Here is a 26,818-nt window from a genome sequence, read left to right as displayed (position 1 = left end):
CGCACGGTCGCCCTCCGTGTAAGGCTGCGCTCGTGGACGCTCAGCACGGACGCACCCGTGGGGCCTTCCTCCTCTGTCTGCGTCATCACTGCAGCGAAGCGGACTCACACTAAAGCCCGCTGTGAGCCTTAGGTTCCCCTTCCTCAGCCCAGCGCGGTCCTTGACTGGGCGATGCCTACGGCGCTCACGTCCATTCAGTCACTTTTCTGTTACTGAGACGCATGGTGAAGTCAACGCCCTGGCTCCACGCTTCCGTCGTCTGTCGGTGCAGAGGCTGCACGGTCACGGTTAGCACGTCCCCGCTCTAGCCCCAAATACCGCAGCGCCTTGGGTTCTTTGGCGGGTAGGCAAGGCGGGCTGCAGGCGGCCTGCTGAGGCCCGCAGGCAGCAGGACGAGGGAGGCTCTGCCGCTCCCCTGCTCACCCGTGGCCACCGTGGCAGCTCTGCAGGACGCCGTTAGACATTTCTGTCCATGTCGGGGCTTGAGGAGCGGGGAATGTGTGAGCACCCGATTGCGCCTGGTCAGCGAGAGGTAGCACGGGCTTCCCGGCAGCAATAATGAGGGAAAGGAGGCTCCACGGCTCCCAGAGATGAGGCCCAGGAACCGGTGGTCGGGATAGACGTCCAGGCGGAGGGATCGACGTGCCCAGAAGCCCTAGATCTAGAGAAACCCAACGTCCAGCAGAGCGGCCGCTCGCTGGGCTGGCAGAGACGGGTTCCCTGGGAGTGGCCCGTGGGCTGCAGGCAGAACGAGGTGGATGGCTGGCTGGTCCCGTCCCCACAACACTCTCAGAAAGTAACTCTGGAATGATTGTTTTCCATTTTTATAAGGAAATGGGAGCAGAAAGTCCTGCTTACAGTTAAGTCTCAGGCCTAGATCTTCTCTCCAACCGTGCCGTTCAGTAGCCGTGCCAGACGTCCAGTTTATTTTGTCCAGATCCAACCGTATGGATTTAAATGCAATATTGACCAAAATTTTTTTAAAGATTTATTTATTCATTAGAGACACACAGAGAGAGAGAGAGGCAGAGACACAGGCAGAGGGAGAAGCAGGCTCCATGCAGGGAGCCCGACACAGAACTCAATCCGGGGACTCCAGGATCACACCCTGGGCTGAAGGTGGCGCTAAACTGCTGAGCCACCTGGGCTGCCCTTGACCAAAATTTTATACATAGTATTCAAAATGAGTCATTCAGCCAGGTGAAAGTGTCACGGTGCCCACACGAGCTGTGCAGTGGCAATGTGCCCCAAACTGGTGTCTACAATAGCATAACTGGATTGACAGCTGGGCCAAACCAATCATCATGATTTAGTCATTTCAGTCACAAAACATTAGTCAAACCAGCATGTGTCCCATCATTTGTCATGAAATAGGAGAGAGCGGAACAACTGATCATCTGAAATTTTCACTTTGTAACCTTTATCTCTTTAAGATTTTATTTATTTATTCATGAGAAAGACAGAGGCGGAGACCCAGGCAGAGGGAGAAGCAGGCTCCCTATGGGGAGCCCGACATGGGACTCGATCCGGGACCCTGGGGTCACGCCCTGGGTGGAAGGCGGGTCACTGAGCACCCCCCCCCCCGCCGCGTCCCCACTTTATAGTCATTTTAACCCCAGAAAAAGACCCACAGAACAAAATGACAGAGGCATTACCTACTTGATAATAATAATAAAGAACAGTATTAAATTGATTTGATTTTAAAGATTTATCTATCTTCGAGAGAGAGCATGAGCAGGGACAGAGGCAGAGGGAGAGGGGTCTTAAGCAGAGTCTGTGCTGAGCGCGGCGCCCCACGCGGGACTGGATGTCATGGCCCAAGATCATGAGCTGCACTAAATCCATGTGCTCAGCTCCTGAGCCACCCAAGCGCCCCGAGAACAGTCTTGATTTTAGTGCCTTTGTGTGGAGTGTCGGGAAGGGTCGACTGGCTTAATAGTGTACTTCCAGGACATTTTGGAATGAAGGGAACTTGGGATTAATGAGGTAGAGCAGAAAAGAGGTCTTTGGAAATGTAGATCATTTTAACTTTGCAAGGAAATGTGGTGGACTTCTTTGGAATAATGAACGAGCACGTCCTGGTTGCTTCACGGTCCGCTGTCGTGACGACTCTCAGGGACCCCAAGAACGGAGGAGGTTGTCTTCTTGGTTGTCTGCTGGAGGCAGCGAACTGCCTCCAAGAATCAGAGACTTGACCGGCAGGACGGAATGGTTTCTAGAAGGAAATGGCCTAACCCAGGCTGTCATGAGTCCACACTCTGAAGCATGGATATAAGATATAAACTATGTGTATATAAATCAGGTAAAACATAAAATGCCACTTATTGTATAAACCCGAATAACACGTTCAGTCTGACCTCGGGTTTCCACCCGTACAAGCTCAGTTTCCACGTGTGCAACTCGGCGGTGATGATAACCGTCTCCCGAAGGTCACTGGAAGAATTCAATGAAATTTTAACTGAGATACTTACATTTCCCAGGGAGGACTGAAAAAATAGACCGGATGCCTTTATTATCAGGATCCATGAAAATACCAGACATGAGTGACTGCACCTGCCGGTTCTTTAGAAATCTCCTTCATTGCTTGTGAGTCTTCGTGGTTTCATTTTTATGTTTGTGCTTCATTAAAAGGCCAAAATCGAGTAAGCTGAAAACAGACAAAAACAACAGGTAATGGACACTTCTGGAACTCTAAACTTGCACATTTTTTGTCTTTGAAGATAAAGCCGTGTTGAAGGACCACGCAGAAGGCAGGGTGCGATCAATTGGCCTTCCCCGCGGGTCCGTCTCCCGAGCAAGGCGGCCGTGCTGGGGCCGGGCCGGGCGCCCTGGGCCGTGATCGGCGAGGCCTGCGGCAGAGGGGCGCTTGGGGGAGGTCGGCCCCACGGCACCTGCCCTTCGGTGATGGAGGAAAGACGGGCGGCCCGAGCGGTGGGCCCGAGCGCCCCGGGTTCCCGACCCGTAGCCCCCCGGAGCCGCAGAGCGGGTCTGGAGAACGGCTTGTGTTTGCCAGACTTTCGAAGACCTTCAGCATCTCGAAAATATTATCCGTTCTTTTATCCAGGCCGCGTAGCCCTCGAAAGGTGCCATTTCCCGGGGTGACCTCTCGGGGGGCAGCTCACCTGGGCGCGGTGCTGCGGGTGCCCGGCCCGCCCCCCAGGAGAGGGGCCGCACACCTGCACCTGCTGGGCCCCAGCACCCACAGGGGTCGGGGGGTGTGTTTTCCTGTCGTTCACCTACGGAGGCAGCATAGCTGGAGAAGAATGAAAATATATCAGCTAGCCGGACCGACTCCTAATCAATAAAAAGCTAAACGCTTAAGCAGAAAATTCGTCACCGATTTGTTCCAGCAAAGCGACTCTTTCCGCGTCGCCGTCGTCACCAGAAGCCACATTCTGACAAATGACTTGCTTGAAGCCGCCGTGATCTGCGAGCCCTATGTGGTCGGGTGATTCGGATTGCGGGGTATGGGCCACAGAGCCCTAAAGGCATTGTGCATCAGCATGTATTGAGACCTCGTTCCAGGTGGCCAGCCGCTGGACTTTCTTAAAAATAAAATTCCCCAAATAAACGCAGAGCGCCTGTGTCCAAGCAGTACGTGTTCCATTTAACCGAATCACCCCCGAGACGTTATGAATCGGGCAGAAGAGGGAGTTGTGCATATTTAATATATTTGTTTTATATTTCCCCTAGCCAACAGAATAATGAAATTCCTTAACTACTTCTCTTTAACTTGCATGAAGAAAGCACGGTATGTTGCTAAATCTCTTTTCAGCGGCACCGCGGAGAAACAACTTTAATCCTTGTTAGAAAATTGCCGAGTCTGGGACTGACAAAGAGCTCATGCTTGTTCCATTGTTAGCGGCCGCCCGGAGCAGGGCCCTTTACAGCTGCGCGGATCCCGCGGCTCAGCTGCACTATTTAGGAGGCGAGGTTTGTCAATTCTATTGACAATGGAGAGAGTTTTTCAGGGCCCGTAGCAGTGCGGACACAGTTGGGGATCAATGCCAGCCATTCAGACTGCACCCTCTTTCATTGCTTTGGTTTGTTAATTCAAGACTAAAGGTCCACTGAGGGGGTTCAGGGTGTTTAAGAAAGCTGATGAACTGTTTAAGAAAGCTGATGAACTGCAAGCGTTTCTAGCCCTGGTGTGGCAATTTCCATAGTCAGTGGCAACTCCTGGCACTGAGGGAGCTATGTCCTTGTTGACCTTCTTGTTATTAAAAATGCACAAGTGCTGCGCTTCTCAATATTTCAACACTCTTTCATTGTCAATACCACCTTCTGAGCCCTTCAGCTTGTTGCTTGCTCTAAAGATCTTCTTAGATTGGGTTTGAAAACTTCACCTTAAACACTAGATTAGACTGATGTTCTGTTTTCCGTGCTCCTGTTGATTTGTTGAACCTTCCCAGGGCTGGAAAGCAAGTAGCAGCTTGATGGGGAGACGGGCTGCTAATATGATTTACCAGTCTACAGTCATGCACAATAAGTGTGAATAAATACAGGGGTCTCACAGAGTCAACCCTAGCCTTTCCTTTTCTTTTCTTTTTGCTTTAAAAGAAATATCTCAAGAAAATGAAGTGAGTAATGCATGCCCTTACAGGAGTTGAATGAACCACAAAAAGAAAAAAAAAAAAAACCCATATTTTTTTGTTAAAGCGGTAGGCTGCTGTCACGGATTGATGTGGAAAAAAAAAAAAAAAGCACCACCACACCGTAGAATATACACTTACTGCTTTATTCCTAAGTAGAGCAAAGCGAAGAATGAAGCGGTAATGCCATGCCCACGGCTTCGGTGCAGCGGCAGCACTGTGTGTCATCCCCCGAAGGGAAAAGTGAATAGTCAGCCCAATGTTTTCTAAAATGAACTTTTCCAAAACGAAAGGACACTTGCCAACATTCAGACTTTACTGCACATTCACCCTTTCTGAATGTTTTTGTTTTCCTTCTTTCTTTGTACTGAGGGCTTGGCGTGGTCTGGGGTGGGGGAAGAAGCAGCTGACCTACCTTTGGACTTTTTTGTCAGGACGACAACCCGGGACCCACCCATATTGCAGCACCCAAAAGGGGAACGTGTCAGTCCCCGCACCAGAAATAGGAGCGTGCTGGAGATCTCTGGCTGCTGGTTTCGTTTGTTTGCTTATTTGTTTGCTTGGAGTGTGTGCGAGTGTCTCTTTCACCAGATGCGAGAAAGCAGCAGCCCTCCTGGGTTTTGTTGTTGTCGTTAGCTTGCTGTTAGAAGCCACAGAAACTCTGAGCTAAAGTACTGCTTTCTCCTGATTGCTTGATTTAGCCGAAAATCGTCAAAATCCTTTGACTTGGGAACTGAAAAATACGCATTTTTATCTGAAGAGAACAATCTCTCTTAAAGAATTTTCCTTCTCGAGTCACTGGTTGCCTTTAAAAGTAAGATGATGGTAAAGTAGCTGAAGCCTTTTACTTCACAAAGGTCCTCTTTTCTTCTCTGTCTTTATAGTTAACTTCCAATCATTTTATTCCCAACATATTTTTCTCTAAAGTTACGATTTTGCCATTGTGTTAAAGTAGTTCTATTAATAATAGATTTCTGTTACATTAGATGTCCTTTTGATTATCACTTAATCATGAGTATCATTTATGTGTAATGGGAAAAATGAGCTAATTTTAAATCGTGTTAGATTTTTTAAAAGTATAAAGATGTTTATGGAGTAATTTTAAGAAAGTATTTTCATTTCCCTCAAATTTATACAATTTACCATGGATATGATAACCCTACAGCCTAACAGATTAACTGGTAACGTTACGCTAGACTCCATATTTCATAGTTTGTTCTCCCCTACAAAACAAATAGTGTCTCTTGCAGAAGGACTTTATATAATTCAAAAATCATAGCCGTTGTGACTACATTTTAGCTTTCAAATTACCTGGAAACTGGTGTAGGGGTGAGGGTCTTAATTTAGTATATACTCCTACTTACCATCAGCAATACCCAGGAGTGTTTACCTGTATTAAAACAGAACTCAAGAGGTTGAGGCTATAAGTAATCTGAAATAAGGAAGTTTAGGGTTTAAATACTATTAGAAATCACTGTGTCAACTGAGGTACTGAATCCATTTGCACCTTTTTTTTTTTTTTTTTGAATTTAGGAGTGTATCTTATTTTGTAAAACTTACTTCTGATACTTTTATGATGTCCAGAAAATTTAAAAAGCCATCATTAGGAAAGAGCAAAAGTGGGCACGTGGATAACATTTTTTTTTAAAATCATAACCTATCTCACATTTTAAAAACCTGAAGTTCTCATTTGTCCGTGTGGTATCAGAATATTTAGCAAATCAGTTATTCATTTTAATTAGCTTATTTTATGCACGTATGTTCAGTGTACTAACAAATTAATAGAAATAAGTCTAGTGAAACGGATTCAGGTTTAATTCATGCTTAAAATACCATTTCTTACACGAAATTTTATCAGAACAATGTTAATAATAAATACAAGGCCAGATGAATTTCAGACTTACTCGCATCACATAAGATTTCTCTTGGAAATTGAATTTACTATTTTGTCATGGAAAAAAAAGTATTTTTTAAGGTCTTTTTTCTCTATTTGAATACCTAAGCACACATGCACCACACATACATGATCTGTGGGGTCACCCTACGTCCGTACCCTGTGTCTGTCCCTTCTCTTTCAAAAACTCTCGTCATTTCCTTAGTGCTGGATGGACTTTGCTATTTCTCACGGTCATCTGAATGACTAGCATTATTATTTTTACAGTATTACCTGAACCTAGCTCTGTCACCATGAGTAGCAGATTGCCTTTAAAATGAAACAAAAGCAAAACGTCTGCTTTTACTATACCGATTGACGTTATTTAGGAGCGGGAAATTACATTACAGAATAATTTTGGTTTTCCCCTCAAGAGAGTGGTCATGGAGAGGAAAAAATACGAACCTTCCGAAAACACTAGCAAACTGAAACAAATCCTTTCCTTTCGTGACTTAGTCAACTGACCTCTTCTTTCTGATTCTTGCAGACACAGCAATTCCATCCTGACAACATTCCTTCCTAAGGTCTCAAATCTTTATCTTAGGTGGTTTTAAAACAGCTTGGCAGATACTTAACAGATAGTAGATGAGGGCGTGATTGGGGATCCCTGGCTCGTAAGCCCTGGCAAGGCTTTACCATCGCTGCCGTAAAATGTCATTTCTAGGTACTGACAGCGTGCGTCAGGGCATAACGCGTCTACTCTCTGGTTTTTACATAACACAGAGGCTAATGAGAAATTTCCCTTTGAAAATAATTCACCTGCTTCTTCCTGCTGTGGGGGAGCCCCTTCAGTCCCATAACGTGTATTTAGCGCCCATTGTTACCTAGAGATTACAAAGCAGGCCGCTAGGCTGCAAGTGCAGAAACACGGTTTCCCATGAATATGTTACAGCTGAAAGACTCATGTTAATTCATGTAGAGAACAGCCTAGGTCAACTTAGCAGATTTTCTAGCAAAACATGCAATTCTGTTAACAGGAAATTATAGCATTATTGACTTCAAGTGCTGATCTGTGGTCATTCCAGAGTGTGTCATTACCCCCTCATTACCGAATCTGTTACATGAATACTGCAGAGGCTGTTTTCTGTTTTGTTCTCCTCCCCTCTGCCCCCATCCTTCTTTCCAGCAATGGTACAGCAGTTCCATGAAAGTCATTTGTGTCTGGTTGGCTGATAGATTAGACCTTCAGCTTCATATTTACCAACTGAAGACGCTCATCAAGATTGTGAAGGTAAACAAAATGTGTTTAGATGTGAATTGCCACCAAGCTACGAAGAATAATGGCTAGATATTGACATACAAGGAAATTGTATTTGATGCAACTGAATGGATGTAAGTACTTTAAAATCATCACCCTCGGGATCCCTGGGTGGCGCAGCGATTTGGCGCCTGCCTTTGGCCCAGGGCGCGATCCTGGAGACCCGGGATCAAATCCCATATCGGGCTCCCGGTGCATGGAGCCTGCTTCTCCCTCTGCCTGTGTCTCTGCCTCTCTCTCTCTCACTGTGTGCCTTTCATAAATAAATTTTAAAAAATTAAAAAAAAAAAAAATCATCACCCTCGGCAAACCATAGGCTGCTGTTCACTTACACTTTCAGTTAGGTTATTAAGTGTATCTTAATTTTTCTGCACTAATAAAAATATTTTATCGAGTAATCGCATTTTAAGGTAATGTCCATAAAGCCTTGAGCACATTTACCCGATTGTAGTAAGGCCACAGTAATTTGGTACTAATGTTCTTGATTATAGAAATGTTTTCTCCTAATACAGTCCCTTCATATTTATTAGGATCACCTATCATCTTGAGGGCTTTTGAATTGTATTTGCCCACAGCATAAGGAGAGTTTCCATTCTTTTGTTCTATCCTGACATGAAAGTAACGTCGTCACTGCCTGGCTTCCTTTGGAAGCACGCCCCATCTTCTCTGTAAGTCAGAAACGATCAGTTTGAGTGTTGGGGACCATGCCAGCTACCAACAGGTGTCACATCCCTTAAGCGAGGCCGTTTTAACTTTTGCTCTTCAAAAGAAAAGGCTGACAACATACATATTATATTTAGCGAGTAGGGGCTTTAAAATCGTATTATACTTAACATGGTTTTTCACACTATGTAAATTCTAGTGGAAGCACAAAATTTGCCCTGAGTATAGCTATGTCTCAAAATTGAGACAGATCCTACCTTCTGCCTAAAAACAAAACTCTAAGCTATTGAGATTCAGCTATTTTTTTAAAAAAGACGACCGTCACTTCCATTTTAGTGCCATTAACCAAATGGGATACATAATGCCATTTATATATATGTATGTGTCCATATATGTGTATTGTATTGTGTATCGGCACATATGTTTAGATACGTATGTGCACGTATGACACACACACGTATACTCAGTGCTTCTCGGTGTCATCCCTGACCTATCACCACCAGCATGCAAATTATCATGTCCCACCCCAGACCTTCCGAATCAGAAACCCTAGTGGGGCCCAGCAATCTGTAGATTAACAAGCCCGCCACGTGATTCTGATGATAAAGTTAGAGACGACCTGTTGCGTTACGTTGTTTTTTTCCACATTACCAAAAGAAAAAAGTTTTATCCACACTAAAATATTTCCCACCGTGCTCTAGGTTCCTGCAGTCTAATTAGAATACATGTTCTTTTGTGCCATAGCCACACAGGCTATCACACATTAGAACCGTAAATAGGAAAGTTCCGTTCTAAACTGAGAAATTGGCGAATCTCCTGGAACATAGAGCCGGAGCTATGATCTCACAGCAATAGCAATCACAGTTAGTCATAAACGGCAAGTAAAATTATAGCCACCCGCTAATTTTTAATACTAATAAACATATTCCATTTCAATGGACAAAACACCATTGGTCCGGAGCACTTCTCACCAGGTGCTCTTTAATTTACAAAGAAACCGAAAGCACACTGAGATACATTCGTGTTTCCCTTCGTTTCTGCAATGTCTCTTCCTTGTTTCTATAAATGGGACTCGGAGAGCTTCCAAATGCATTTTGTTTTTCATAAAAGACAATCCGATTGTCTGCGTACCCTCTAAATTCCCGTGTATGTTATGGGTGCAGTGCGTGCACTGGGATTGGCTGCCTGCCCTTACGATCAGCCGTATTTTCAGGTTCATATCTTGCCTTCAAGGTGCCAGAGAGGACCTCTTCAGCTGGTCGGTATTCGCTGATAGTTGTTAAGCTCTCTGTTTTTAGAATAAAGTCTCCATCGTTTATTAGCCCACCATTTGTTCCTTTCAGAGTTACTCCCCTTCTCATATTCACGTCATTGCAATTATAGATCAAGCACAGTGAATACTTCAGCAGAGTAAAATGATAATGTCATGAATTATACAGTGACATTTCCGTTGTACTCGAAGGCAGTCACTTGATCTTATTTTAACACAGTCTTCGTTATGGGCCACTAGTAGTCCAGACTGGTTAAAATATGAAAACAAATGTCATGAGTAGGTTTGACTCCCCATGCTTTGTTTCTCGCAGGCAGGTCCCCACACTCAGCCAATGCTTGCTTTGGCTCATACAGTTAATCAAATTGTAGAGCTTTTATTTAATAATTAAAAGTCATTATTTTTACAGTGGAAATCAGAAAGAATTAATAATTTAATGTTTAATTGTTTCTTTTCCTACTCTGAATATAAACAGACTTTAGCCAATTTCATACGTAGATTCATAATTCTTCAGAACTTCAGAATAGTGGTATTTTACAACGTTCACTTTTCAGTGAACTTAAGAAGCTATTAATGGCACGTGCACACAGTTGTGAAGGTCGGTGAGTGGGCCTTCCTTCCATCGCCACCACCTAGGGCGAGTCGGAGGTCACCGCGGAGCAGCGCCTGCTGCCCAGGAGCCTGGCTGCTCTCCTCTGGCAACGTGGCCCTCACTGCCTGCACGCATCGTCGTCCCCCGAGCCCACCGGGGCCCCAGATCCCGCCGGGGTGTATGGGATGGCGGCCTTTGCCCCACGAAGACAGTTAGGTACCAGTGGGTTCATTTCACGTTGCTCACTAAGAAAAAACAAACTCCACTGAGAGTTTCATAGTTTGGGACTAGGAAATTATTTGCAAAGTTTTAACATCAGAATGATGTATTGTGGAAGGGAGAAAAATAGAATCCTCAGAAGATCAAAGCGCCTGATGGGTTTGCATCCTCCCAGCGGCCCAGGACGTGTAAAAGCAGGTCACATGAACCCGCGGCCTCTCTTGCTAAGACAAAGGAGACAAGTGAGCGGCACCCTGAGGCAGGCCCCGCCTTAGGAGCTGAGCAGACCTCCGTGGGCAGCCACAGAGGATGTCGGGCGGTGGCGCCCGTGGGAATCCTAGAGGGGAGGCCCAGCGGGCAGGGATGCCCGTCCCGCCCCTCCTCTGCGTGTTGCCTGCAGGTAGAACGAGGAAGGGGAGTCCTAGCTCCCGGGGCAGAGAGGGCTTCGGGGCTGCGCACCCACAGCTCGGGCGTCCTGAGCGACCTCCCGGCGGCTTGGAGCGCAGGGGAGGCCGGTCCTCGTGAGGGCGGAGGCCGCGCCGGCGGGGGGCTGCGGGGCAGCGCTGACTCCGGGCCGGCGCGCCGTCTGCGGGCGTATTTTGTGTGCTTGAGGTGTTTTTAATCGAACTAGAAACAGGTAGAGGCTCGCACGCAAATCCGCGGCCAAAGACCACGTGCGTCAGCTACCAGACGGCGCGGAGCACGGCTCAGCCTCTCCTGTGGGTTTGGGTGCAGATGCCCCCGGGTTGCGGTGCAGGAGGTGCCAGGGCGCGGGGAGCCGGTGGGGTGCAGGTGGCTCGGAATCTCAACGTGCGAGGCAGTAGGAGCCTTGATCATTTGAGGAAAAAGGGGACACTCTCCGAATCAGGTTCTTATGTGCTGTTCAGACACTGCCGGCCCAGACTCCACGGTACCGGCCACGGATCCGGGGCAGATTCGGAGACGAGTCGGATCTATAACAGGGGATCCCCCACATGGCAAGAAGAGTGTTCACCGCCCATCCATGCTTCGGGGTGTCCCCTCTGAAATGCGGGGTGCCCCGGGCCGAGGCAGATTAGGAGGGGGGGGGGCAAAGGTGAAAATGGCCGAGCTCCCTCAGCCTTCCCGGTTTCGCCCTCGTCCACCCTCCCGAGCCCGCCAGCCCGCCAGGGGCCGTTCTCAGGCGTCCGGCCGCCCGGAGGAAGCGCCTTCGCTTGGGCTGCGAGGAGAGCGGGGGCTCCTCCTGGTCCTGTCGGGACAGCAGGCCTGGCCGGGGCTGATTTTCAGCCGCGAGCCGTCCCGAGTCGTCCCGTTGGGCCAGGAGGAGCAGCCCGCCTTCTTCTTTGGCTTTTCTCACCTGCTGAGCGTAGAGCCGCCCGCGGAGCGCGTGCCCACTAGACGTCACCTGGACGGAAACGCGGCCCAGGGCCCGGCCCCGACGCCCCAGCGCCCCCGCTCTGGAGCGAACGCAGGACAGCAAACGGGTGCGGGGAGGTGGGCAGCGTCAGGGACCGCCCGGGGCCTGCCCCGCGGGCTGCCTTCACCTCAGAGTGCGGAGCGAGGGGCAGTCGTGCTTGGCCACAGACATGGTGAGGAGGCCGAGGGGCCTCCTCGGGTGCCTCCTCAGGTGCTGCCTCAGGTGCCTCCTCAGGTGCTGCCTCAGGTGCCGCCTCAGGTGCGCCTCAGGTACCTCAGGTGTCACCTCAGGTGCCTCCTCAGGTGCTGCCTCAGATGCCTCCTCAGGTGCGCCTCAGGTGCCTCGGGTGTCACGTCAGGTGCCTCCTCAGGTGCCGCCTCAGGTGCCTCCTCAGGTGCTGCCTCAGGTGCCGCCTCAGGTACCTCGGGTGTCACGTCAGGTGCCGCCTCAGGTGCGCCTCAGGGCCGCCGGCTCCCGCTGCCGCCCCCGCGCTGAGGGCCTGGAGGCCCGAGGGGCCCCGCGCTGGGCGGCTGCCGCGTGAGGCGGGGGGCGCGGGCCTGGGCAGCGGGTGGGGTGGGGGTGGGGTGGTGGGCGGCGGGAGAGGCCGCCGAGGCCTAAGCGGCTTCTCTCTGTCCCGCAGAAAAGCTACCGGGACTTCCGGCTGCAGGGCGTGCTGGAGGGCACGCTGCACGGCAAGGCCTACGAGACGCTGCACCGGCGCCTCACGGTGGAGGAGGCCGCGGCCTCGGTGTCGGACGGAGGCGGCCTCCAGGGCATCACCATGAAAGACAGTGACGAGGAGGAGGGCTGAGCGCGGGGCGGCGGCGGGGAGGATGGAGGCGGATGGAGGAGGCCGAGGAGGAGGAGGCGGAGGCGGATGGAGGACGGAGGCCGAGGAAGAGGCCGAGGATGGAGGCGGCGGCGACGGAGGAGGAGGAGGCCCTGCCCCTGCCCCGGCCCCTGCCCCTGCCCAGGCCCGGCGCCCGCCCAGCCGCGCCCCCCCACACCCAGAGGCTGGCTCGGCCTCCTCCGTGCAGCCCACCCGCCCGGGGCCGCGGCCGCGCCTGCAGCAGGACCGTGGGTTTCCTTCCAGCACTTGCCTCTTGCTTCTGTGAGCGCCTCGCGGCAGCGCCCTGTGGGCCTCGCCGGGCGTGTGGGCCGGGCCGCCGCCGTGGGGCCGCCGCCGTGGGGCCGCCGGCGCCCGGTCCTGCCCTGGCGTGACCCCACGCACGGCCGCACGCCCACGGCGCCTCGTCAGCCTCGCCTCGGCCGGGCGGCGCCACTGGGGGTGCGGGGAGGCCAGGCCCAGCGGAGGCGGGGCCCGCGGCGCCCGGAGCGCGTGGCCACGGCCCGCAGGACGCGCCTGGGGGCTCCAGAGCCGCCCGCCCGGCCGCGGACCGGCAGGCCCCACGCTGCTTCGCGCCTGCCAGGCGCCCGCGTGCCGCGGCCGTTCCCCCGACAGCAGGGCCGAGCGCCCACGTGCCCTGCGCGCACCCACAGCGGCGGGAGCGGCGGCTGACGCCAGGGCCCCCGCGCTGCCGCCACGGTTCCGAAGGGCAACAGAGTCGCACGTCCCCTCACCATGACCCTCCAGTATCGCGCGTCACCACGTCACCATGAATTTTGATTCCTGCGTTTTCCGCCTAAGACGCCCGGGCCCGTCGCCCCCAGGGCTCTGCGGTGCGGGAAGCCGAGGCAGCGCCGCGGGGGGCCGCAGACCGCGGGGAGGCCGCGCCCTGGAAGCCTGGAGCGCCGTGGCCCCGGGTTCACGCTCCCGAGTGTTAGAAACGGCGGCCGCTGGCCACAGGCCCGCGGGAATCCAAGGAAATCCACGCTCTGCGCTCAAATCCGGGTCCTGGGGGTCAGACGCCCCGAGCGACACAAGGCGAACGGCAGGGGACGGCGGCGCCCCTCCCCGCCAGGCACGGGCCCTGTGACCGCGGCCGGGGCAGGGCCCAGTCCTCCGCCCTCGCCCCCCTCGCTGCGGCACCGCGCCGAGCCTGTGGGCCCCCAGAGTGCCCCCGTCCCGCGCCCAGGTGTGGGGCGCTCCTCTGGGCCTACGCGGCCTCGCTGCGCCGCTCTGAGCGCTGAGTCCCACACGCACCCAAGGAAACGCTGGCTAAGCCGGGCGGCCCGGAGCAGCTGGGGCCCAGCGCCCTCACCGCCGGCCTCCCCCACACCCGACGGCTCTCTGCGCCTTCCCTGCTGTACCCAGGCGCTTCCAGAAGCCCCGTCCCCGAGTCCAAGCTCCAGTGGCTTCCAGGCGGAGGACAGGGCCAGACGTGGGGACTGCGATGCTCCCAGGTCCAGACGAGGCCGCGGGCCACGCCCTGAGCCGCGTGAAGGTGCACGGAGAGCGACGCACGAAGAAACAAACGACGGGGCCGGGGAAGGGGGGGCTCGGCGCCGCCTTCAGCCCGGGGTGTGGTCCTGGTCCCGGGATCGAGTCCCGCCCGGGGCTCCCTGCGTGGGGCTCCCTGCGTGGGGCTCCCTGCGTGGGGCTCCCTGCGTGGAGCCTGCTTCTGCCTCTGCCTCTCTCTCTCTCTCTCTCAGACACATGAATAAATAAAATCTTTGAAAAAGAAAACTGAAAAGAATGAAAAGTCATTTTTGGGTTTTTGCCCAGAAGTTCTCTTCAACATGACTGCAAATTGCTTGAAATGACTTCATAATTGTTCACTGGCGTGTGTGAGCGTCGGGGTGAACGCCCAAGCTTCTGTCTATTAAAGGAGGCCGAGCGTTATTTCTTAAGCATTATCTCATTTAAGGGGATTTCACTGAAAGCCTAACAAATCTTACAAGTTTTTTTTTTTTTTTTTTTTAACGAGAATCATTTTTAACTCAGCAGAAGTAACTCCCCCTCCTAACCCGGGAGGCCCCCTCCTAACCGGTTCTGCCCCCCCCCCCAAGGCATTCCCGGGCGGTCTAGGGCCTCACACCCGCGCAGCAGGGCCCTTATCACACCTGGAAGTTTCTCCAAACACAAGGAGAAAAATAACAAAGTCCCTTCCCGGAAACGGGGGAACCGGCCGCGCCGAACCCCTCCCGCCAGGCGCGTCCTGCTGTTCGCCCAGTTTTCCACTCAGTTGCCCCAGTTCTTGCTCCTCGGCCTCGCTCCGCAGATCTGCTGCTCCTTCCGCAGCGAACGCAGGAGCCAAGTGTCTCGGGGCTCCCCCCCATCCGCACCATCCCACATCCCGCCACCCCCTGCCCCATCCCCCATCCAACCCCCCCACCAGCACCCCATCCCCCATCCAACCCCCCCACCAGCACCCCATCCCCCATCCCACCCCCCACCCCGCCAAAACCGCTCCGTGAGCTCCTGGGAGGTGCGCGGGGTGGGGGGTCCCTCGGGCCGCCCCCGAGCCCTGCCGTGCCCCCACCCCCACCCCCGCGAGCACCCAGGTCCCCCTCCCCCCGTCTCCTCCTCGAGCTGTGCTCCGGATGGCCGGGCCGGGCTCGCGGCGGGGCGGGGCGGGGCGGGGAGGAGCCGGTGCAGGCCTCGGCGGGGCAGCGGGACGGACAGACGGACGGACAGACGGGCGGGCGGGCGCTGACCGGGTCCGGGGGTCACGGGGGCGGGGTGCGGCCTGGGGCGGCGCACGGGGGGGGCAGCGGGGTGCGCCCCCGAGGGCAGGGGACCCCGACCCGGAGGAACACCCAGGGGTCGCGCGCGTCCGCGGGCCGCACGTCGGGCGCTCACCGGGGCGGGCGGGGAAGTCGAGGCCCCGCACCCCGGGCCTGGGGGGGGGGGCGGGGAGGGGGCGCGACCCCAGCGGGAAGAGGCGGGGAGCCCCGAGCAGGGTGCCAGGGGCTGGGCACCCCGGGAGGGGGAGGGGAGGGCAGGGGAGGGGAGGAGGGGGGAGGGGAGGGGAGCGCCGAGGCTCCCGCCGCCCCGCGCAGGCGCCCGCGCAGGGCCCGGCAGCTCACCCCCGTCACCCGCGCATTCCGAGTGGAGGCGACTCCGTGCCTCTTTGCGGGTGACTTTAAAACTCAGCCACTAAAGGACCCCGGGGGGACCCGAGTGGTTTCCACCCCCACCCCCACCCCCACCCCCGGAGAAGCGCCAGCGGCTCGCGTCCCGGTCCCGGAGGTCGCGGGGCTACTTGGAGCGCGGAGCCCTGGAGCCCCCGCGGGCCGCCCCTGCCCTGGGCCCCGCCCCCGCTGGCCCCTGGGGCTCGCGCGCCGCGTGCGCCTTTGCAAAAATCACAAGCGGTGCGTCCAATTGCTTCCTTGTCTCCTCTAAATCAATTCTACTTTGCCTTTTAACACTACCTCCTTGCTGACACCCAACAAGTAACACCTCTCTTGGGTGTGATTGGCAGGAAAGAAAGAAAGAAAAAAATCGCGTAAATGCTGAAATTTGTTGCTTAGGGCATTTCCCTAAAATGCCCAGGAAGCAGAACTGATTGTAACTTTGGAAGATGTTGGTGAAAGGGTCACACAGTGGAAGGTCAGAACCCAACAGGGCCGTGTTGCAAAAAGTGGGAAGGGAAACATGGAAAGGCGGACTCTGGCCGGAGAGAGCTTTGTGGGGTCCTCCCCACGGCCACAGCCCGGTAATAATTTTATAAAACACGCTTCCAAGTCGCCGTGTTGCACAACCTCATTCGCTGTCACTCATGGAAACTGCCCGGCTTTGCTGTTACATTGTGGGACTGCTAGGTGTGTGCCTTCCTGTAATTAGGACAGTCTATCAGCAGAATGATTAATTTTAGAGACGCGTAACTGCTTCTAAAGAGGCGAAATCTGCCTTCATCAAACTGGGATTTTTGAAAAGCTTTTGTGAAAGGTTAATTCGTCATTCTACGGAAGAAAGTGTCCCCTGGAGACCTCAAGACTGAATGTGGGAGAGCAGGCCCCCAAGGATAAGGACAAGCCTCACGGTTGTGAAAAATAATTTAGCAAACGCGATTCCGTGTGTATTTTAACACGTCGGCGTACTTAGCCAGACGCTGAATCACTGAGCAGAAGGGTTGTCTTTTAAATACAGTTGTCTGGAAAATATTGTGGAAAAGTTTGTAGCCTAACTTCTTAACAAGATGTGGGATAGCTTTTCATATGTAAAGTGGTTTATTTTAACGTCTCTTTTCAAACTCTCAAGCCTCCCGAGAATGAAGTGCGCTTTGATTTAGTCCCATTTCACAGAAAAACAATTCAAGGCAAAGGGAGCTGCCACCGGCCTTTCTGGTTCAGGAGGCGGCGGGCGGCAGGCAAGCTGTGTGGCCTTCCCCAGCCCCGGGCACCCTGGGTGAGGAGGCCCACGCGGGGCAGGAAACCGGTCACTTATTGCAGCTGCCAAGTGTCTGGGCAGGCGGGTGACAAAAGTGCTCACGGGGAGCTTCCTTCCAACGGGGGAAGGTGGTTCTCCACTTCAACGGACAATTGAAGAATCCAGCTTTAAAGGACAGGAAGGGACCTGGAGGAGCAAAGGGGATTACAATTCACCTTTTATGGGGCAGAAATCGGGGGGCAAGTGGGGTCGACCTCACTGCGCACTTGCAAAAGGGGAGGCTTTCCCCTCTTCAGTCTAATTAAAAGCCCTAGAAATTCAAGCACGACTGCACACTGCTGATGGGATGGGTCGCAAGTTCTAGAAAGTGGCCAGTGTTTTTGCAGAGAAAGCGGGAATAACGGTAAGAGCAGCAGGCGGCGGAGGGGGAGCCGGCCTTCCCGGTTCCCACTTCCAGTCCCCGCGGCCGCCCCACGTCGGAGCCAGGCCCGCGGGCGGTCGGAGGAGGCCGAACAGGAGGAAGGGACGAGACCGAGGTCCTGGAGGGGAGGGGAGGGGAGAGGGGAGGGGAGGGGAGGGGAGGGCGGCCGCCGAGCCCGCAGGTGGGAGCCGGGCCGCGGGGCCGCGCTGGGGTGTCCCAGGGCCACGTTCTGCTGCTCGGGGCGCGGGGGGCGCGGGGCGGGGGGACCGCGGCCTCGAGGCAGCACAGGCTGCTGGACCCCTGAGAGCCAGGCCAGGCCGCCGAGGGCCCCCGCCCCCCAACAGCGCGTGAAGGTGCAGGTGTTGTCTGGACCCCGCCGCTGCGCCCGCACCGGGACGTCCGGACCCAGGGCGCGAACAGGGCCCTGCGCTTGGGGTGTCCATCCGCCCCGGAGCTTGTACATTCAGGGGAAGCTGTGCCCGCAGGGTGAGGCGGTGGAGGGGACCCCCGCGGGGACCGACCCCACGCAGTCTTGCACGGATGCACGGCCTCGCCCCCTTCCCCGCACCCGCTCCTGTCCCGCCACGGCCCGGGCCCCCCAGGTTCCCAAGTCTCCAGGTGGCCGTGGACTCCGGGCTCCCCCAGGTCCCCAGGTGGTCGCGGGCCCCAGCCCCCTCCAAGTCCCCAGGTGGTCGCGGCTCCGCCCTCCCCCAGGTCCGCAGGTGTCCCCGGCCCCCCAGCCCTGCTGCGCCCCGCTCCCCTCCTCCACCCTCTTGCAGAAGCCTCCTGGGCCCGGAGGCCTGGGGGGGGGGCGCGGGGGGCGGGCCCGCGGGCAGCGAGAGGCGGGCAGGTCACTGCGCTGGGGCCGGGGCGTCGGGGACTCCGGATTGGTTCACACGGGGCCGAGCTGGTCACCCAGCGCCCCGCACGCCGCGGGATTCCGTGGAGGACCCACGGGCGACCCCAGGGAGGTCCCTCGGGCTGGGCTCCGGGACGGTCCCCCACCCCCGGAGGAGCGGTCGGCCGGGGCCCGGGATGCGCTGCGCTCGGGGCCGCGGGGAGGACTGCGCCGCCGGGGTCCGGGGACGGGGACCGGGACGGGGACGGGGACGGTCCCGCCACAGCCCGGGGAGCCGCTCGGGGCCGAGGTCGCCGCGCAGCGCCCGCCGCTCCCGCCGCCCCCTCCCCCCCCCCCCCCCCCCCGGCCCCGCCACCTGCGCGGGGTCTCTAAGCCCGCCCGCCGCAGCCCCGGCGACCCGGCCGGCCCGGGAGCGAGGGAGGGGCGCAGCGCCGCGGGGCGGGGGGCCTGGGGGTGCAGGGACCGGCCGCAGTGGCGCCCCCGCCCCGCCCCGCCCCGGGGCCCTCGCCGACTCACCCGCCCCGCGGGGCCAGCGTCGCAGACCCGGGTCGCCCCGGCCGACAGGTGCGCTTGCTGCCCTCGGGCTCGGGCCGCCGCCTGCGGGGGGGGGGGGCTGGGGGGGAGGCTCGGGGGCGGCAGGTGCACCCCCGCGCCCGCCCCCAGCACCTCCCCCGCGGCCGCGTCTCTCCGGCCTCACCCTCCGCCCCACGCGGCGGCGCTTCTCGTCCAGTTTCCCGGGAGGTGAGGACGGACGGACGGACGGGCGGACGGAACGCCAGACCCGCTCTAACCTTCTCGGGTGTGTCAAGGAAAGAACTGCGCCGGGTTGAACGTAGTTTTTATTCTGACCGCGAAAGGGCTCAAACATCACCTGGGGACGGCGGCGGAGACGTGGGAGGGCGCGGGCGCGGGGCGCGGTGGCCTCCCCGCCTGCCCCTCGGCCTCAGCGGGCCGCTCGGCTTCGGCGGCTTCACTTCAGGCGGCTCCTGAGCGAGCCGGAGACATGGGGTCGCTGGAGGCGCAGCTCCTCCGCCACCAGGTCCGGGTGCAGGTGCAGGGGGCGCAGGCTGCAGGGGGCGCAGGCTGCAGGGGGTGCAGGGGGCGCAGGCTGCAGGGCGCTCGGGGTGCAGGGGGTGCCGGCTGCAGGGGGTGCCGGCTGCAGGCAGTGCAGGCTGCAGGAGGTGCAGGTGCAGGGGGTGCAGGTGCAGGTGCAGGGGGCGCAGCTCACAGGCCAGCGTCAGGGCGGTGGGAAGCAGAGGCGCGGCCTGCACCGGACAGCTGCCCTGGGGCTCCCCAGCCACGCTCTGGCGCCGATCTAACACGAAAATACTGTTCTGAGAACCGTAGCCTCACTCGGCTGCCGCGGAGCCCTGATAAGAAAGAAATAGTGGTGACCACGGAGGGCTAAAGGCAAACAAGGAACCTCCCCCCAGGAAAGGGGGGCTCAAGGCGCAGAGCGACCCCCCCACACACACCTAGCCCGGGACGCCGCCCCACTGGGTCTGCAAAATTAGCAAAAAGTTTGCTCCGAACTGAAAGCCCGCTAGCAGCCTCAGAACTGTCGCCCCAGGGAGTACTGAGGTGCTGGGTTCGCCTGTGTCTTCACTGCCTAACCCGAGGGGCTCGAGAGGCTCCTTCCTGGGCCCTGCAGACCCGCCGGTGGGGGCCCACTCCAACCCCGCCTCCCTCACATGCCACCAGAAATAACAAAAGACCAGACATAAAGACTGAGCAAAACTGTACAAGAATTTAGGAATGTTTTTTCCTCCTGTAGGAGGAAGGTAGGTCGCTATTTATTAAACAGGAGGAAGTGTGGGCGCAGAGCACCTGGGGAGGGGGGGACCCCCGCTCAGAACCACCACCTTCTCCTCCCATGCAGCCCCTGCGGCTACCAGGAAGCAAAGGGAACGAACTTGCACTGCTATTTTCTGATGAAGAGGCAAGGGTCGCGATGTTGGAGAGGCCCGAAGATCCTAAAAACAACCAGAGATAAATGAATGCGCTTGGCAGAAGTTCACTTAAGTTATAATATTTTGCCATCCACCTTTTTATTCTTTAAAATTTCAGGATTAAAAAATAATAATAATAAATAAAATAAAACTTCAGCATTTTCTGGCTTATTAAGGAAAAAGAGATGAAAGATTGTGGATTACTTGGTAGCCGATGGCTCCATCCTACTGCCTTTTATTTCAGAGGGCAGCAGTCTTGACCCAAACCCTGCATCTGCTGGCGATGGGGACGGAAATAAAAAGCCTGTGAAAACCATGCAGGTTCTGGAGCAATCAAGAACGCGGTTTAAGAAGCACCGAAATAGAAAAAAAAAAATAGGTTCTGTAGGCAAAGAAATGAGGACTTTGAATAATTTCAGAGGAGTCGAACTTCCTCCTATTTTCTCAGGAGGTGCTCGCTCAGCGGCGGGCGAGCCCGTCTCTTCACATCGAGGGCTGCTGCGCTTTCCTCGGGGCGTCCAAAAAGAGGGGATTATAGGATTCTGCAAGAGAATCCAGAGAAGCCATAACGGAGTTTCTAGTTTGCCATTAACAAAATGAGCAAGGCCCGTCTGCATTCTCTTAATAAACGACTTTAAGGTGCTGAGCAGTGTCAGAAGCTTCCAGATTTGCCAGATATACTCTGCTTCCCTTGGTGGGCTTTTGTGGTGGTTGCTACCTTTCAAACGTGTTTGGGGGAAAAAACACAAAGTACTGGACAGATTTGACAATACGATGGAAGCCCTTCCTAAATATATTTCGCGACTTGTTTGGGGGTAACCCTTACTTAATACAGACTTTTATCTTCAATTAATAGTGTGAGGTTAGGGTTCGAACAGAAAATACTCATCAACAAATGTTGGAATATCGAGACCTTGATTTATAAGAAAGCGCCTCTTCAGTCTTTAGGATTAGCAGGCTCAGGTCTGACGTTTTAGAAGAGGGGCCTAATTGCTACTTTGCCATATTTGTGTTACTCAAATGACACGTACTTTCAAACACTTGTCAAAAAGGCAAAGCCGGAGAAGGCCAGTGAAGGGCACGCAGCGGAGCTATTGCCGGCGCGGAGCACCGTGGCCCTTGGCCAGGTCCACCAAGGAGGCCTCCGCTGGGGGGGGGGGGGGGTGCGAACCTGAAACCACGGCGGGGCTCCTGCCCTGGGCGGGAAATCCGACCTGCCCCGAAGGCCGCAATTACAGTCTTAGGGGACCCATCTGCCGCGGGGCGCCGCCCCCCCCCCAGCGTCCACGCTCTTTGTCTGAGCAGGAGAGACTGGGGGTGGGGGCGGACCTGGGGCCCCGACAGCAGAAGGAAGGGAAACGTCCCGCGTGGGGGCGCCCTGGGTCACCACCCGCGGCCGACACCCGCCGGCCAGGGTCCCCCCCTAGGCCACCCCAACCCACCCCAGGCCACCCCGAGGCGCCACGAGCCCACCTGAGGTCCTCCAGGCCCCCCCAGCCCCCTCCCCCAGGCCGGCCCCCCCAGGCCACCCCAAGGCCCCCGGGGCCCGCCCCGCGCAGCCCTCCCGCGGCCCTGACTTCCACGGGGACTCCCGGCCCGGCCCGGGCACCCCCCGCCCCCCGCCCCCGGGAGCCCCCCAGCCCCCGGGAGCCCGGGCCCAGCAGGGGCGCGGCGACTCCGAGGCTGACCTCCGGGTCCGGGTCCAGCCTCCCGCTGCGGCCCTGCCTGGCGCCCCCATCCCGGGCCTCCCCGGCCGCGTCCCCCGCCGCGTCCCCCGCCCAAGGATGCGGCCCGGAGCTGGCGGCCCTGGGCGCCCGGTCCCCCGGCCTCGCGGGCCCGCAGGCGGCACGTGCGCGCGGGCTCCCGGCGGGGCGTCGGGGCGGGGGGGGGGGGGCCGGGGCCGGGGAGCAGGGCGCGGCGGAGCGCGTGCGGGGCCCGTTACCTCCCGCGCGTCCCTCGACGGCCGTGGAGGGGCCGCGCCTGCGTCCGTGGCCGCCCGCGCCGGGCTCCGCGCCCTCCTTCCGCGGGGACGCGGTGATGGCGGCCGACGTCACCGGGAGCTGAGGGAGAAAACTGATCTCGGGTTTGCTTGTGGCCTTTAAAGCCGGGTGAGGCGGATGGAGAGTTAAAGGGACGGAGGGACGGGCGCGGGGCGGGGGGCGGGGGGCGGCGGGGCGCGGGGGGCGGGGGGGGGGCGGGGCAGGGGGCGGGGCGGGGGGGGGCGGGGCGTGCCGCGCGCCGGGGCGCCCCCGCCTCTTGGGGGCGGAGGAAGCTCGCCCGCCAATGGAAAGTGCTCGGCGGCCGCGGAGGAAGAAAAAAAGTTTTGGCGGCGACTGTCGGGGCGAACCTGCGACGCGCTAGTGCTCGTCGCGCGCTCGGGAGCCGGCGGTCGGCGCGGTCCCGGCCGCCTCTGCAGCGCAGCCCGGTCGGCGCGGAGCGGCGGCTGCCGTCGGGCTCCGAGCGCAGGGCGCCCCGCGATGGGCCGGCGGGAGCCCGCGGGGCCGGGGCCGGGGCCCGGGCGGCGGCGGCGGGCGGCAGGCGCGGCGGGTGCGGCGGGTGCGGCTCCGTGACGCCCGCCGAGGCGCAGCGCGGCCCCCGCCCGCCCGGCCCCGCCATGGACGGCAGCCGGCCCGACGCGGCCGCGGGGATGCGCACGGGCCCCGCGGGCGCCGCCAAGCCGCTGGCCTTCTCCATCGAGCGCATCATGGCGCGCACGCCCGAGCCCCGGGCCCTGCCCGCGCCGCCCCTGCTGCCCGCCGCGGCGCCCAAGCCGGACGCCAAGCCGCCGCTGCAGCTCGGCCCGCCCGTGCCCTGCATGATCCCCTTCGTGCCCGCGGCCTACGACGCGGGCCCCAAGGGCGCGCCCGGCGGCCCCGAGCCGCGCAAGGCCGGCCCCGAGGCCCCCGCCGCGCCCGCCGCGCCCCCCGCGCCCCCCGCGCCCGCCGCGCCCGCCGCGCCCCCCGCGCTCCGCTGCGGCGACCTGCTGCACTGCGCGCTGAGCCTCAAGGGCGACCTGGCCCGCGACGCGCTGCCGCTGCCGCCCTACAGGCTGGTGCGGCCGCGCGTGGTCAACCACTCGTCCTTCCACGCCATGGGCGCGCTGTGCTACCTGAACCGCGGCGACGGCCCGTGCCCGCCGGCCGCCGGCCTCAACATCCACCCGGTGGCCTCCTACTTCCTCGGCTCCCCGCTGCACGCCGCGCCCAAGACCTACCTGGCCGAGAGGAACAAGCTGGGCGGCCCCGCGGCGGTGGCCTTCAAGGACTTGTCGCAGGCCCAGCTGCAGCACTACGTGAAGGAGAGCGCGCAGCTGCTGTCGGAGAAGCTCGCCTTCAAGGCCGCCGACTTCGGCCGCGGCTCCCCCCACGCCAAGCCCAAAGTTTTCACGTGCGAAGTGTGCGGCAAGGCAAGTAGCACGGGAGGCCCCGTCCCTCCCGCCTTCCCCCCTTGGCTCCTCTCTTCCCTCCCGCCTGCCTTCTCGTGCCTTCCCCCCCCCTTTCCTCCCTTCCTTTCCTTCCTTCCTTCCTTCCATCCCTCCTTCCTCCCTTCTCTCCTCCCTTCCTTTCCCCTCCTTCCTTCCTTCCTTCCTTCCTCCCTACCCTCCTTCCCTCCTTTCTCCCCTCTTCCCTTCCTTCCCTCCTTTCTTCACTCCTTCCTTCCTCTCTTCCCTCTTTCCTCCCTTCTCTCTCCTTCCTTCCTTTTCTCTCCTTCCTTCTTCCCTTCCCTCCTTCCTTTTCCCTCCTTCCTTCCTTCTTCCCTACCCTCCTTTCTCCCCTCTTCCCTTCCTTCCCCTCTTCCCTTCTCTCCTTCCTTTTCCCTCCTTCCTTCCTTCCTTCTTCCTTTCCCTCCTTCCCTGCCTCTTTCCTTCTTTCCCTCTTCTCTTCGCTTCCTCCCTTCTCTCCTTCCTTCCTTTCCCCTCCTTCCTTCCGTCTTCCCTACCCTCCTTCCCTCCTTTCTCCCCTCTTCCCTTCCTTCCCTCCTTTCTTCACTCCTTCCTTTCTCTTCCCTCTTTCCTCCCTTCTCTCTCCTTCCTTCCTTTTCTCTCCTTCCTTCTTCCCTTCCCTCCTTCCTTTTCCCTCCTTCCCTGCCTCTTTCCTTCTTTCCCTCCTCTCTTCCCTTCCTCTCTTCTCTCTTTCCTTCCTTTTCCTTCCTTCCTTCCTTTCCTTCCTTCCTTCCTTCCTTCCTTCCTTCCTTCCTTCCTTCCTTCCCTCCTTCCTGCCTTCCCTCCGTCCCTCCTTTCAAATTTCATTTTATTTTCTTATTGTTTATATACATTTGCACAAGGTCACTTCCTGACGTGCCCCCCCTGCACCCCGCGCCCGGTTTGGTTTCAAAGTGCTTGTCGGGCTGACTGTTCTCCTTGTCTTTAACTTTAAGGTCTTTAACGCACACTATAACTTAACCCGTCACATGCCCGTGCACACAGGAGCCAGACCCTTCGTTTGCAAAGTGTGTGGAAAGGGCTTCCGGCAGGCCAGCACCCTGTGCAGGCACAAGATCATTCACACCCAGGTGTGTTCGTCTGTCTCAGCTTCACCCCGCTTCCTTCCAAACGGTTTGTAGAAAGACAGCGGCCAGACTCTCAAACTCTCACTCTTCGTTCGGCTGAGGTCTAGAATGTGCTAGCTGCATGGGGGAGACGCCGGGGTTTTGCCTTTGTTCTGCTTAAACGCATGAGAGACCGCATGACTGTGAGTTTGCAGGATCCCACTTAATAACAAAATACCTTATACCCGCCCCGCTTTTCTTCCCTCCCTCTTAGGAAAAACCTCACAAATGTAACCAGTGCGGCAAAGCATTTAACAGAAGTTCCACTTTAAACACACATACCCGAATACACGCAGGCTACAAACCGTTTGTGTGTGAATTCTGTGGCAAAGGATTTCATCAAAAAGGTATAGAACCCAGGAGGCCCTGCTTCCACGAAAGTTCTAGTCTTTTCCAGATATTTTAGAAAACGGTTTTCTGAGGTGCAGCTAGTTACTGGCGCGCGTGTCGCCGTGCAGGCTCCTGCCCGGTTGCCCTGAGTAGGGTCAGAGAGGCGCGGTGGAGACCCGGAGGGGGACCCCCTCGCGCCGGCTCTCCCTTTGGAAAGCTGGGTTAAGAACCTGTGTTAGAGCGCGGGGAGCGGCCTGGGCTGCGGCCAGCGGCCAGCCCGGCGCGGCACCCGGCGGCGCCCGCAGCAGCTCCTCCCTGCCGTCCCGCCCTCGGCTCCTCTCTTCTCCAGCTCTTCTCCCACGTCCGCCCTGTCCTCTGTGTTGCAGGGAATTACAAAAACCACAAGCTGACCCACAGCGGGGAGAAGCAGTTCAAGTGCAATATCTGCAACAAGGCCTTCCACCAGGTTTACAACCTCACCTTCCACATGCACACTCACAACGACAAGAAGCCCTTCACCTGCCCCACGTGTGGCAAGGGCTTCTGCAGGAACTTTGACCTCAAGAAGCACGTCCGCAAGCTGCACGACAGCAGCCTGGGGCTGGCCCGCGCCTCAGCCGGGGAGCCCGGCGCCAACCCGTCGCCCCCTCTGCAGCAGATGCCGCCCGCGACCCTGCCGCCGCCGCTGCCGCCGCTGCCGCCCCCTGGGCCCCTGCAGCCCGGCCTCCACCCGGCCCATCAGTGATCAAGGCCAAAGTCCCTTCCCAGCCCCTTTGGGGTCCCCACTACGGAGGCATCGGGATAGAGCCGGTCCTGCAGACCCCACCTGCGTCTGCAGGCCCCAGGGCGTGTTGGGCCCCACGGGGTAGCGCCCAGCCCAGACGGGAAGCCTCTGCATTTCCCGGCCTTTCCCCTCTTGCATGCACCTGCTACATGGTTTTGTGTATTATATCCTATAGAGGCACTCACAATCATGAGAAAATTCGGGGTTTTGTTTCTGATTTTTCTTTTTTGATTTGGAAAGACTTCATCTCTGGTGGAGAGATGCTGTTTGTTTTGTTTTGTTTTTTAAAAACAAAATTCTACTGTATTTATTGAGATCTGTATTATCCTACCCGGGAATGCTGCACCATTTTAATTTTATTGTTGTATATATTTCCATTGTGTTACCCGCCGTCTCCAGATGCCTGCCGATCGTTTATGATCATTTCCTCTTTCCCTGAGGTAACGAGACACGGTGTGTATGTTATATATACACGCATAGGTGTGTGTGCCTGCAAAGGCACGTTCCGCGTTCGTGAGTGCATACACACACGTACACACTAGGGAAAGGGGGTTCGATATGGATGAATTTGAATTTTGGTTTTGATTCTTGCACGTGAAAATTGATTCATTGACTTGGAAATAAATACTTGGAACACGCTTATTTAATCAACAAGCTTCGGGGATCTTCGTATTCGGCTAGATCGGGGTCTGGCTCCCCCATCCCTCCGTAGTCCTTACAAGTTCCACCCTCGGTCAATACCGCCTCCTGTCCCACCTGAAAGATTCGCGG

The 26,818-nt window shown here is 57.3% G+C and overlaps 4 protein-coding genes across 7 annotated transcripts in view; all 4 read left to right on the top strand.

Moving 5' to 3' along the window:
• CADPS2 (calcium dependent secretion activator 2) overlaps positions 1–12,747 on the top strand; it is a 447,623-nt gene extending 434,876 nt beyond the window's left edge. For 2 of the 3 annotated variants that reach the window (XM_055314464.1, XM_055314463.1), the window contains 2 exons: positions 7,652–7,756; positions 12,564–12,747. In XM_055314464.1, coding sequence (XP_055170439.1) covers positions 7,652–7,756; positions 12,564–12,734 — 276 coding nt within the window. In that variant the 3' untranslated portion in view covers positions 12,735–12,747. The remainder of the gene's footprint in view (positions 1–7,651; positions 7,757–12,563) is intronic. The other variant, XM_055314462.1, reaches the window with a different exon arrangement.
• On the top strand, positions 11,402–12,418 carry LOC129502706 (basic salivary proline-rich protein 4-like). Of its 2 annotated transcripts, none has more exons than XM_055314467.1 (2): positions 11,402–12,260; positions 12,342–12,418. In XM_055314467.1, the coding sequence occupies exons 1-2, from the start codon at positions 11,402–11,404 to the stop codon at positions 12,416–12,418; spliced, it is 936 nt and encodes a 311-aa protein (XP_055170442.1). The 2 variants fall into 2 exon arrangements, with proteins under 2 accessions (XP_055170442.1, XP_055170441.1); XM_055314466.1 differs by having other exon boundaries at positions 12,306–12,418.
• Positions 12,748–12,756: 9 nt separating the features above from the next.
• On the top strand, positions 12,757–19,844 carry LOC129502826 (basic proline-rich protein-like). Its single transcript, XM_055314634.1, has 7 exons — positions 12,757–12,862; positions 13,040–13,479; positions 13,572–14,345; positions 17,028–17,174; positions 18,045–18,725; positions 19,251–19,487; positions 19,599–19,844. Exons 1-7 carry the CDS (start codon positions 12,757–12,759, stop codon positions 19,842–19,844), a joined length of 2,631 nt encoding a protein of 876 aa, XP_055170609.1.
• A 3,155-nt stretch (positions 19,845–22,999) lies between these two features.
• FEZF1 (FEZ family zinc finger 1) lies at positions 23,000–26,008 on the top strand. Its single transcript, XM_055314633.1, has 4 exons — positions 23,000–23,791; positions 24,763–24,897; positions 25,148–25,280; positions 25,650–26,008. Exons 1-4 carry the CDS (start codon positions 23,000–23,002, stop codon positions 26,006–26,008), a joined length of 1,419 nt encoding a protein of 472 aa, XP_055170608.1.
• Positions 26,009–26,818: the final 810 nt, after the last annotated feature.

This window comes from Nyctereutes procyonoides, unplaced genomic scaffold (genome assembly GCF_905146905.1).
Source record: "Nyctereutes procyonoides isolate TBG_1078 unplaced genomic scaffold, NYPRO_anot_genome, whole genome shotgun sequence".
NCBI classification, from domain to species: domain Eukaryota; kingdom Metazoa; phylum Chordata; class Mammalia; order Carnivora; family Canidae; genus Nyctereutes; species Nyctereutes procyonoides.
The sequence above is the reverse complement of the archived record's forward strand: the minus strand, read 5'-3'. Positions and strand labels throughout refer to the sequence as shown.

Coding starts and splice junctions, on each gene's coding strand:
- LOC129502706 (XM_055314466.1), top strand. CDS start 11,402: ATGTGCTGTTCAGACACTGCCGGCCCAGACTCCACGGTACCGGCCACG. Junction 12,261..12,305: donor CCTCCTCAGGTGCGCCTCAG/GTGCCTCGGGTG, acceptor GTGCCGCCTCAG/GTGCCTCCTCAGGTGCTGCC.
- LOC129502826 (XM_055314634.1), top strand. CDS start 12,757: ATGGAGGCGGATGGAGGAGGCCGAGGAGGAGGAGGCGGAGGCGGATGG. Junction 12,863..13,039: donor CGGCGACGGAGGAGGAGGAG/GCCCTGCCCCTG, acceptor TGCTTCTGTGAG/CGCCTCGCGGCAGCGCCCTG. Junction 19,488..19,598: donor GCCACCAGGTCCGGGTGCAG/GTGCAGGGGGCG, acceptor TGCCGGCTGCAG/GCAGTGCAGGCTGCAGGAGG.
- FEZF1 (XM_055314633.1), top strand. CDS start 23,000: ATGGACGGCAGCCGGCCCGACGCGGCCGCGGGGATGCGCACGGGCCCC. Junction 23,792..24,762: donor CGTGCGAAGTGTGCGGCAAG/GCAAGTAGCACG, acceptor TTTAACTTTAAG/GTCTTTAACGCACACTATAA. Junction 25,281..25,649: donor CAAAGGATTTCATCAAAAAG/GTATAGAACCCA, acceptor TCTGTGTTGCAG/GGAATTACAAAAACCACAAG.